This window comes from Sciurus vulgaris, assembly GCF_902686455.1.
Source record: "Sciurus vulgaris genome assembly, chromosome: 4".
NCBI lineage: Eukaryota > Metazoa > Chordata > Mammalia > Rodentia > Sciuridae > Sciurus > Sciurus vulgaris.
In genome coordinates, this window is record NC_136464.1 from 99466241 (window position 1) to 99478752 (window position 12512).

At 41.2% G+C, this 12512-nt stretch overlaps 1 protein-coding gene across 3 annotated transcripts in view; it reads right to left on the reverse strand.

Annotated features, from left to right (window-relative positions):
- CRYL1 (crystallin lambda 1) overlaps nt 1–12512 on the reverse strand; it is a 186699-nt gene that overhangs the window by 27097 nt on the left and 147090 nt on the right. For all 3 annotated transcript variants that reach the window (XM_079138878.1, XM_079138876.1, XM_079138877.1), the window contains exons 4-5: nt 5786–5947; nt 330–524 (exon numbers count right to left, since the gene is read on the reverse strand). In XM_079138878.1, coding sequence (XP_078995004.1) covers nt 330–524; nt 5786–5947 — 357 coding nt within the window. The remainder of the gene's footprint in view (nt 1–329; nt 525–5785; nt 5948–12512) is intronic.

The following is a 12512-nucleotide window of genomic DNA, read 5'->3' on the forward strand; positions in this document are numbered from 1 at the left end:
CACTGGGGGAGGGGGGTAAAACATGAGTCTGTGGGAAAATGCAATGTGTCTCACCCTGGTAATTATGTGGAAAGGCTATGAAAGGGCAGGAGAGAGGTATTTCATCGTGTCCTGATATCAAATAACTGACTGTAAGAGAGGAATCTTTTGAACAGACAATGAACTGTAACATGACATTCCATTTCCAAAGCTTGCTCTGGGTCTCTGGAATAGAGCAAGAAACATCAGTGCCCTTTGACTTTCCCAGCTCCCAGGGTGTCTGAGGAAGTCACTTCTACTGTCCTGTTCAACTGTGGAAAGTGGGGGGAAGGGGGGCAGGGCACATGCACCTCCACCAGCCTCCAGGCCTCACTGATGATTGCATACTGTAAGCGGTTCAGGACAAAGCCGTCAATCTCCTTCAGGACTCGCACAGGGGACTGTCCGATCTTCCTCATCAGGGCATGGGTTCTGTCCATTGTTGCAGGAGCCGTCTCTGGGTGAGGGATCAGCTCGACCAGTGGCACGTAATATGGAGGATTCACCTTAAGAGAGGGAGAGAGGAGAAGGGTCAAGGAGATGGCTCTGGGGTGTGTTGCTCTTACTGACATGGCCCACCTATGCCAAATGGTCTGGGTGGGGGTGGGTGTCTTTGAAAAGGTCCTTAGATATTCAGTATCCAATGATAAAACATTTGAAAAAGAAATGCATTCACAAGAAGAAAGAAAAGAAAATTTGAGACAGAACTGTGTAGTTATCGACAGTGATGGTGCCCCTTGCATTTCAAGCGGTGGAAAGAGGAGAGGAACAAGTCAAGACCTCCTGCTAGAAAAGCTAAGGGACAAATACACTGTCTTAAAGCTTTCCTTTCCGATGGGCCCTTCTGCTGTAAGACTGTGAGGGAAACTAGGAGACACTCCTCCAGGAACTAGGAAGACAAACACTCAGAGAAGGAGCACTTTCTCCAAGGTTTCCGGGAATGGTCCCTGTGCTCAGCCTAGGCAGGGTGCACATGGCCGGAGGTACAGAGAGGGGCTGCAGCTGCCAGGCTCTGTAGGAGTCTAGGCTGGGCCAGGCACAAGGGAAGCATTCTTCCTCCCGTTGGGTATCTGAAACAGAGCCTGGTGCATGTGATTGCAGATAGCACAGTGCGCCAACACAGGCTTCCTTCACCCTCTCTGGGCACATGGAACCAGTCAGCCCCACAGGAGAGGCAGCCAGCCCTCCCAGGAGACAGCCAGGCCATTGACAATTCATCCACACACAGCAGAGGAGGGGCAGATTCCTTTTCCCCTTTCCAGGATGAAACACAGGCTAAAGATGAGTGGTGGAGAGTATTGAATACCTCTGTGTTTTGATACTTTCTGTAGTTGGTCCTCTCATCTCACAGAGAGAGCTAAAAGGCATCCTCTGGACAGCAGCAGCACTGAGCTTGGACTAGGCAGATATTCAAAGAAATGCAGAGAAACACACCTGCTCTACAAGCAGCAAGCCTATAAACCAAATATGTACATGACAACCAACACAAGGGCAAATGGTTTGTGTGGCAGACAGGAGGGTGCATCAGAAAAGACACAAGTGTGGGCAAAGGTGGCTGGGGGAGCATCCTGGTGCTATACAGAAGGAAGCAGGCCCTGATCTAATTCTAGGCAATGCTGGAATTCAGTGGCTGACTGGATACACGTGCATCCTAGCAAATGCCTGTGTCTGGCTGTACCACCTGCAGGCAGACTGCCTCATCCCAGAGAGCATCATTCACAGAGAAGAGCACTGGGGGGTTAAGGAGATCCCCATAACATCCATCAATCCATCATGTTCCCCAGACTGAGTCAGGAAGGAAAAAGAAGGGAAGACTTTGTAAAGTGTGTCTAAACTATCAGTAGAACCCTCTCCTGCTTTGACTGATGGCTGACACAGATTGTAAATAACAGCAGAGACAGAATGAATGCAACTTTCAGACAACCCTTCACCAACATGCTCTATGGGCTATACTGTTGTATGTAAACCCCTCTACACCAGAATTCCGGAGTCATCGCCTCAGAAAGATGTGGTTGGTGAACAAAGTCACCAAAAAACACATATCCAAATCCCAGCAGCTCAGACAGCTGAGGCAGAAGGATCACGAGTTCAAAGCCAGCCTTAGTAACGGCGAGGTACTGAACAACTCAGTGAGACCCTGTCTCTAAATAAAATACAAAATAGGGCTGGAGATGCAGCTCAGTGGTTGAGTGCCGCTGAGTTCAATTTCTGGTACCCTCAATGCCCTCCCAAAAAAACATGTCCAGAACAGAGAAAATGGCTGCATTAATACCTGTCTTCCTGAGCCTTTTGTGTGTGATGTCCACCCACAGCCACTTTTTTTATTTTAAATTTTGATTCATTGTACACAAATGGGGTACAACTATTGTTTCTCTGGTTGTACACGAAGTAGAGTCACACCATTTGTGTAATCATACATGTACACAGGGTAATGATGTCTGTCTTATTCTATTATCTTTCCTTCCCCTTGCCCCCTCCCGCCCCTCATTTCCCTCTTCACAATTCATCCTCCATTCTTCCCTTACCTTCCCCCACCCCCGCCTTATGTATCATCATCGACTAATCAGGGAAATCATTCGGCCTTTGGTTTTTTTGTGATTGGCTTATTTCACCACAGCCACTTTTGTTGAATTAAGGAAGCCCACACTAAAGACCCATCAGAACTACTCTGCTCTGATACCACATGCCCATTCAGTCAGTGCTTTCTGCTCACCTCCTGCCGCTGAGGAAATCCTGTTCTAAAGCCGACAAAAGGCGCCCAAGAGAACATGTGGATGTCACAACATACTGGCTAGTGACTTCTCTGAGCTGGGGTGGAGATGGCCGTCTTTTGCAATTGCTGAATATCCACTCTTGCCAGGGACTTTCAGGGACATGAGCAGGCCTCCTTCTCTCTTATCCTATTTCCTGTCCAGACAAAGATAACTGACAACTGAAGGACTGAGGATGGGAGCTGAGCACTCAGCTTCTCCTTTCTGGCCTGGGGAATTTTGTGGATCCTCAGACATTAGCAATGGTTCTTGATTACTTAGAGCTACCTGTCCAACTTATTCATGATTCTTTCCCCCGACTCATCTAGATGCTAATGGAATGACTGAAAAACAAAGAGACAAAATTCTGAAGACAGTTAATTTGGGTTATCGGATTTGCTTTAGTTAATATTAGTTTTGGTTAAAAATACTTCATAAAAGTAACAAGAGATTAATTTTGGCAATCAGGTTTGGGTTTACTTTAACTATGCTCTTTGTCTTTGATTAAACAAGAAAAAGCAAACAGTACCTGGATGAGACAAGAGGAATGAGGGAGAGAAATGTCATTATTCAAGTTACTGATCATCCTGCTAGTCAGAGGATTTTGCTGGGTGTGGCATAAAAGAAAGTGAATCAGAAGTAGTCTTACCAGTAGTCAGACAGTTTAAAATTGAATAGATGTGGAAAAAGTCTTGTCAAAGAACACGAGAAGTAGTTTCTAAACATTTTGATTTAGTTTAGGTTTTCTTTTAAATTTTTAAAAAAAATTTTAAAACTAACTTAAAAACAAAAATAGTGGTTGGAAATTGGGAACTTTCTAACAAGCAAAGACCCTCCACTGAAGCAATCACTTTAACAATCTAATAATGGCTTACAGGTTCCAAGAGCACTTTCTGTGGACACATACATACCATAGAAGGAAAGATGTAACAGGCTTTGTGGGACTTAATTTGGGATAGAGTCCCTCTTGGTTCAACCCTCACTTATATCTGCATAGTAACTAAGCAGCTCAGTGGTGTTCCAGGCAGCTCCTCTTCTGGACATACAAAATTTGATGGGCATCCACTTCTCTGAGCAAATCTGGTACCTACCCACTTTCAAGTGCTATTGCTCAAAAGAAGAATTTCCCTACACTCAATCCTAAGTCCTGGTCACTCATGTTTACCTTCATGTCCTGTGTTGTCACTGCTCCCCTCTCTGATCCATCTTCACTGTACAAGGAAGACTACTACTAAAGCAGTAGTTTCCACCATATTGCATTGATGCTGTACACCTAAGATGGATCCAATTCTTCAGATTAACACAGTTCTCAATAAGCCAGCCACAGGTTGTGCATCCCTGATTCTAAAATTTGAAATCTAAAATGCTCCAGAAATCTGAAACTTTTTTTTTTTTTTTTTTTTTTTTTTTGGTGATACTGAGGATAGAACCCAGAAGCACTCTATCACTAAGCCAAATCCCCAGTCCTTTTTATTTTTTATTTTGAGACAAGTTCTTGCTAGGTTGCCCAGGCTGGCCTCAAACTTGTGATTTTCCTGCCTCTGCCTGTGGAGTCATTGGGATTCCAGGTGTGAATCACTATGCCTGGCAAAAATCTGAAATTTTTTGAGCACAAAGGTAAAGCTTGAAAAGTTTTGAGTTTTAGAGCACTTTAGATTTTGCTTTTTTTTTTTGGATTAGGCATACCCAACTAGTAAAGTCAATGCAAATATTCCAAAAACCAAAACTCCAAAATTTGGAATATTCCTGTCCTAGGCATTTCAGATAGTGGAGGCTTAACCTATATACTAAGCCTTCCAACTTTCTCCCACTGATCCCCAAATATGTGGGCTCTCCCAGCCATACTGGCCTCCTTAACATCCTACATGCCTGTGTGTGTTCTTGGCCTAGGTCTTTGCTTATGCCCTTCCCCAGTGTCAAATACTCTTACCATCATCAGCCCAACCAGATCCTATCCAGGCTGGCTCAGCTGTTCTCTGTAGCTTCTTCCTAGCCTTAACCTCCGATGACTGGGTGATGCCAAAGGTGTGGCCACCATATGTGCTATCATGTTTATCCTGGCTTGCATAAGTTAACTTTCCTGTCCTAACAAGCTGTCTTTGGTTCTCCAAGGTTGTGCTGAGGTCACAGTCAGGACTCAAATGTCTTTCACTGAGTGGTCCTCAAATCTCCACTTTCATTCTCCTTTCCCAATATTAATACATTAATATTAATTAAAAAAAAAAAAAGATTCCTAGAGTGCTTACATTGCCAACTTGGAAGCCATTACCCAATCTACCTCATAACGTACGCCGAGTGAGGAAGTTTGCCTAGTAGATTGCATGGATGGGTAAAAGGGAACAACAGGGAAAGAAGGATTTAAAGCCAACCCTGACTCAGAATCTCAGAGTAGGCCCCAGAATCTGCACTTAAACAGAAATGACCTCACTCTGAATTGTGTTAAGTAAACCAGACTGAAAAAGTTACATATCTACAAAATCCTACTCAGCATGTGCATTTTTATCATAGCAGTTTGACTTCAGTGGTGAAATTACTTGTTTAGTTGTCAGCTTTCTCAGTTACATGATGAGTTACTCGAGGGTTAAAACCTCAGACATTGCTCATTCTATGCCATGATGCCTTAGGCACACAGATAAAAATCCAAAGGATTTTTGGACATTCTTTTTATAAATGCTGGCATTGCACAAGTCTAAACATACTAAAAACTAATGAACTATATGATTTTAATCAGCAGATTGCATGGTATGTGAATTATAGACCAATAAAGCCATTAAAAATATTAATGGATTTGTTGGAATTCATTGTATCTCCCTCCAAAAAGAGAATGAATAGAATGAGATACAATCAATTCTCCCAATTTCTAAACTTTTTTTTTTTTTTTTGAGATAGGGTCTGCTATGTTGCCCAGGTTAGCCTCAAACTCTTAGGATTGAGTGATTCTCCTGCCTCATCCTCCTGAATAGCTGGGACCACAGATGCACATACCATGCCTGGTTTTCCAAATTTAATATACTCACAGGATGAGCCACAATGCATTGCTTCACATGCACCAAACCCGCAAACAGCTTGGAAGGCATCAGGCAAGAGCTGGAACTGCTCAAGATGACTCTATCGTCGACAATGCGATCTAGCTGAGCAAAAATCTTCTTCTTCAGATCTAGATTTTCAGGAACACATTCCTAGAAAGGACACATTTAATGACCACTTAAGATTGCCAAACACAGTTCCCAAGCAAGGCACTGCATGTTTGCTTCCTTCTGAAAGTGAATCAGTTTGGAAATGCTGGTGTTCTGGGCACACTACCCCATCATATGGTACCCTGGCATTTGAAACTGAAGAGGGAGATCTCCCTGACCTTTTCCCACCCTTTTCTCCTAAAGCAGGCCATAAAAAGTTCTCTCTCTTCTCCTAAGGCAGGTCATAAGACTGTCAATCCAGAGGTGCCCTCTCTGTACTTGGGAAAGGAATGTCCTTATCTCTGAAGACAAGGACATAGAGAAGAATCTGAACAAACAGGTCTTTGCTGAGTGTCCCCACTTTATGAACATTAGGTTACCCCCCTTTGTCTAATATGCTTCTGCATGACTGTCTACTCTTCATCAAACCTGAGCACAAAGTACGCAGGTTTCCCTGGTTTTTTTTTTTTTTTTTTTTTTTGGAGGGGGTGCCTTCATTTCTGAAAGCTCCTGTGTCATATACAACTTCTATTAAAAATAAATTGTGTAATTTTATTAATCCATATTTTGTTATAGGGGCCTCAGCCTTGAATCTTGTGATAGGTGGGGAAAACCATCAGCAAAATTTAAGAATGGAAAAGGTTGCTGAAGATATGTGATAAATCTTGAGAACTCTAGAAAGGGAGAGATGAATATGTGGGAGTCTGTTGTACTTCCTTAGTTTTGTATAGACTGAAAATTCCTATAATAAAAAAGTCAGTCATGGGCCTGAGAGTATAGTTCAGTGGTACAGTGTTTGCCTGGCAGGCACAAAGCCCTGTGTTTGCTTGCTAGCACTGCAGAAACGAGGGGGGGGGGGGGGGGGAGAGAAAGGGAGGGAGGGAGATGGGGAGGGAAGGAAAGGAGAGAGAAGGGGAATGCAGGGGGTGAATTCTGCCAACTGAAAATTCTCATCAGAAAAAAGTCTGCCAGCTATAAAGGGATGAATACTATAATACAACCCACAACAGCACCTCTAGCAAACTGCTGTAAACCTCAATAGTGCCATTACCACTTATTTTCCCTATCTGTTCTGAGCATCAGCTCAACTGATCTTCAAGGAAAAATCTCATTCTCGTGAGATGAATGAACATGTTACATCCACAATTCCCGAAAGGTTTCTTGAGAATTCATTTCTAATTCTGAAAAACAGACCTCTGTTTCTAACTACTGAAAATTGCTTTAATAGGGGTGGGGAGGGGGATAGAGAAGAAAATTTAGACTAATTGCTGCAGATAACAACCACTCTGAAATTGTAATCAGAAAGCTGAAGTGAGAGTGAGATGACATCCTCAAACAACCAGGGCTGACCCACAGATGAGGCATGTTCCTGGGAACACAGGACGAGGTGGACAAGGTGGTACTGCCATGGACGGAAGTGAACAGGGAGGATGTTTGAACTGCTTGGACATTTTGAAAATACAGCAACTCTTCTGTCCTTCCCACCATCTGTACCTTTAGGGATCACACTGGGGTTCACTCTTACCCAAGGTGGGCCCCTGCTCACCTGGGGGCCACAGATGCTGTAAAGAAGGCAATATAGATTCCCAACATTCATGGTGACTTTAGTACCACTATTCTCACTATGTTCCAATAACTGCCAGTCATTATCAACTGGGTGCTTGTTAAAAATGCAAATTCTCAGGCCTACTGAATTAGAATAACTAGGGGTAGAGTCCAGGCATCTGCATGTTACCAATCATTCTGGTGATTCCTCTTCTGACTAAAGTCTGGGAACCACTATGCTGAGAGATGTGGATCCAAAGTATGGTTACTAACTACCCTTTAAAAAAAGGATAGTGAGTGGGGCCTCTTTGCCACTCTTCTGTTGGGATTGCCCCCTTCCCCAGCTACTCAGGGACAACCAAGTATGTCCTGATAAGAAATAGAAGTATATTGGCACTGTGGTCCTTTCATGACCTCTAACCACCTGGCTAACATTCACTGAAATGTTAAATATCACATAAGGTAGTGAACACAGTAGTGAAAATAACCAGAAGTGTGTGACAATAGAAATTCAGTGCTGGAATACTGCTGAAAATTATATCATAATAACTCCTTAAAAACAAAGGAAATCTTTTCAAGTTCAATTTAATAATATAAAATAGTTAATATTATAGTAATATCTAACATATAGAAATCAACTATGTAAATATTAGGAATGTGCACTTCACTTCTATATCACATATATGACTGTGTGTATACACACACACACACACACACACACAAGACAAAGAGTTTCGTTCAAAGGGGAGGGAGTCAATATTGTATTTTTCATACTTTTTAAAAATATAATCAAGTCATGTGAAATTTTATTAAGAACCAAAGGTCATATTAGCACTACAACTCAAAGAAAAAAGAAAAAAAATTGAGTCATTTAAGAACTGTAAAGCCCATTGTGTTAAATCTCCTTATCAAAAGAGGAAAAAGAGCTACAGTAGCTGGCTAGTCGTATTGAGTCATTCCTGGATCAGTTAAGTCTGCAAGTTGGGTTAAGTTTAAATGGAGCCTTGTAGCCAAGCCAGAGACTAAGAATGATGTAGATCCCATGTAAGCTAATAAAAAAGAGCAGTGGTGAATGGTTTCATTGTACGCCTGTCATGCAGATTCTCCCCTGAAATTCTATGCCTTTCTTCAGATTGTCTGATTATCAAAGAGGCAAGAAAACTTGAACCAGAGGAAACCCAAACCTGCTACAATTATGTAAGGGTTTCCAGCGGCATGATGGTTTGCAGTTGGGTTTTTCTTGTTGCTGTTTTTAAGGGCAACCCAATTGAGTGAAATGTGCTGGACCAGGGTTCTAAGGCCTCCCCTGAGTTCACTGCTTTCTATTTATTCAGGTACCCCTGGTCTGAGGAAAGGAGTCTGCCACACTCGGTGGGCCCTCAGGGAGCTGCACTGGCTCTCCGGAACCACGGCTGGGAATTCAGCCTCTATGCCTTCCCCATTCGATCCTGTCTTTGAGGGGCCCTTTCTAGAGAAAGTCACCAAATGTTTATCGTTAGTGCTCACTACTGTCACTACCACAGGTAATCAGCTTGCCTTGGCCTAATTAAAGGTTGTCAGCATCTCTTAAAACACTGATTTTTGTTTGCTTGCTTTTTGTTTGTTTTGAGGGACAGAGATGCAACCCTTACCAAATAATATTGTCATGCACAAACACCACCATAGGCTGCCCAGGTTTTGACAAACAAAACAAAACCCTAGGAAGTGAAGTTCAACAAAACTTCCCAATTATCACAATTATTAGTGTTATATCAAAAGGAGCTTCCTCTTACTCACTCTTCACTCTCATTGGCTGACCTTTTGCCCTTCCTAAAGGGAAGAAACTGAATGATCTAACTTTTTCTAACTTTGTGTGTTTGTGTTTTAAAGGTAGAGCACACATAAATGTTGGTATATTATTATTAGTAAAGGCCACCTGGGTGGTTAATTTAACTTTTAAGTATTCTACTTTGGAAAACCAGAACAGCCACAGCAAGTCAGCTTACTGGATAATTCCCAGGGAAGGGAGTGCTAATAAACATGTACTTTTGAAGTTATTCACTTGCCATGCAATATACCCTTTCCAAAAATGTATGAAATGAATAGCAAAAATGAAATGTTAATTTTTTCTCCCATCAACCAAGGCACTTTAAACAGACATTCTGTCACTAGAAAATCTACATTTGTTTGTGCAAAATATCTGGAAGCAATCTTCATTATGCTTTCCAGAAAGAAAAAACAAATTAAAGGATTTCTGTACTTAAAGTAGTTTACATACAAAGACGTTCTAGTAGCAATTTTAAAGTGAGAAAGAGACATTGCTAGAAAAGACAGATGAGCTAAAGTCCTGCTGTAATCATGGCAGCAGAAGGAAATTCACTCTCAGGTTGAAGATGAAAGCAATCTACATTACTGTCTTTCTGCTATCATCAGCTTAATCTCCTGCTTCACTCTAATTAACACCCCCAGCTTCTCTTCAAAGTTTCTCCCGAGAGTACAATCTCAAATCTATCCGATTAATAAATTGTTATGACCACACTTCTCAAGAGGAGGACAGGAGGAGGGGAGTGAGAGGAGGAAGAAGTCTTCCTGTTCTAAAAGAAATAAGATAATATGTTTTAAAAAAAAAGAAAGGGAAAGAGTAAATTAGTTTCAACATCACAGGCAATCTATGGCACTGTGCCCTAACCAGGAGCTCATCTTTTTCCCTTAAAAATCAAGTTCAAAGTTGTGTATGACCACAGAGATTTCTACAGTCACCCAGGACAAATTATATGCAATCAAGAGAGACCTTTCCAAAGTAAAAATCTGTGCACAGTATATTCAGGAATTAACTTCCTGGGGCTTAGGTGTTCCACTTGCAAGGATCATTGTTGTTTGCTTTAATTTAAAGAGCAGTCCTTTCTCAGGGTGACCACAAACCCACAGGAGGAGAGCCTGGCACAGGCCTCGCTGATATCCTGTTTATGTGTCTATTCCCATCCTCATTCCAGTAATGTTTTTGGTACTATTTATGAAATCATTTATTTAGAACTTAAATGCTTGACATGAAAAAATAACACAATTAAAACTACTTCATTTAAGCCTACAATTATCCTATAGTTTGTACTTCTAATATTTCTCATGAGGAAAAACAAGTTTTTTTTGTTTTTTTTTTAAGTGCTGGGAGTAGCATAAAACACAAAACTGAAGAAAGATTCTCCAAGTGAGATATAAGGAATGAATTTTTTTTTAAATTTTTAGTTGTCAGTATACCTTTATTTTATGTATTTATTTTTATGTGGTGCTGAGAATCAAACCTAATGCCTCACACATGCTAGGAAAGCGCTCTACCACTGAGCCACAACCCCAGCCCAAGGAATGAATTTTTAACAAGAAAAATGGAAAATAAATATGTATGAAGGGTTTCAATAACTGACAGTAGCTGGTAATCACTAAGGCTATTTATGATCAAAGAGGAAGAGCATTAAATTGACAAATGAGACTTTGAGAGGACTACACAAGTTATTTTTTTTACGTAACTCAGTTTTGGTCTCTGGATTGGACACATAAACGCATTTCCATCAGTGACCTCTGTCTATGATGTGGCAATTCTCATTAGTCCATCTGCTACAGAGGAACCAAGAAGTAAAGTTATCCGTGACTATAGTGGCAAAATGCAACAGAGCTTTAAAAAGTTACTCTAAAGGCAGTTTTCTCATCTTAAATTGATACTCTCCTCTCTAGTTGCTGGGACAAGAGAAGTTCGCAATAAGGGAAAATACTTAGACTAAGAATAGAGGTTTTCAGAACAGCTGGATTTATAACCTTCAAGTAGGAATTTTATGGCTTTTTAAAGAAGACATTTTGGCTATTTCTATTATTTTAGTAATACAATTATCTTTTTTTTATTGTAAACAAATGGGATACATGCCTTTACTCCAAATACAATTATCTTTTAACCACATTTGTTTAACTTAACTTTGATACAGGATATTATGTTTGCCTCTTTTTTTCCTGATTTCCTTCTTATCCACTCAATCTCTCTTCCTTATCTATATCACCAAAAAGAACCAAACTCACTCTCTTTTTTAAAAAGAGGTTTATAATTCTTTCTGCTATAATGAGCATTTGTTTGTTTGTGTAAATTCTTTCTCTTAAAAATAAGATTAAGTTGCAGTTTCTTTAATCATCCTTATTTGATCTTTACTCTTGATCAAGAATTTCTAATAACAAACTCAGTTAATTTAACCCTCTGTTTTTGCTATAATTCTGATCTGTGGCAATATGAGTATACACTCATGGGATTGTGTGTGAATTACTGGGAAATATGATTGCCCCTGCCTGTTCTCTAAAGCATTCAGAAAGTCACCACACAGTATGCGCTATGCCGACACAATATAAAGAGGTGCATCTTACTGCCTCCCCTCCCCAACATTACTAAGTTTCCTAGGACGTATCAGAATTGAGGGCAAGACAGTGGTGCCACCATCTTGGTGAGATCAATGATCTGCCTTTCAAGGCCACATAAAACAAGCATCTGGAATGCTGTGGCATGCCTCTGTGTGATGTTATCATACATCTTTTTGTTTCTTACTATGGTTCCTGGACCACAACTCCTTCCTCAAGGCAGGACATAGAAACCCTAATCTTTCCCTGCCTTCAGCTGGCCAAAAATTCTCTTATTTAATGATAGGTCCTAAGAACCTCCTCATTCCAGAGACCCTGCCCCAGACCCTGGAGGAGGAGTGTGGCACAGAGGCCAAGCAGAATGCTGAAGCAGTCAGACCTTGCTGAATCTCCTCACCCAGCCTGTTAGCATTAGATCAGACCTTTTTGGTCCCATCACATTTTGACACAGTTATTCCTGCCTTAATGATGCCTATGCAATGAAGTATTCATAAAAACCCAAAGGACAGGATTCAGATGAGTTTCTAGATAGCTGAACAGGTGGAGAATCCTGGAGGGTTCAGAGAGGGCATGGAAACTCTGTACCCGCTCCCCACACCTCACCCTATGCATTTCTTCATCTGTAACCTTTGCAATATCCTGGATAAGAAACCAG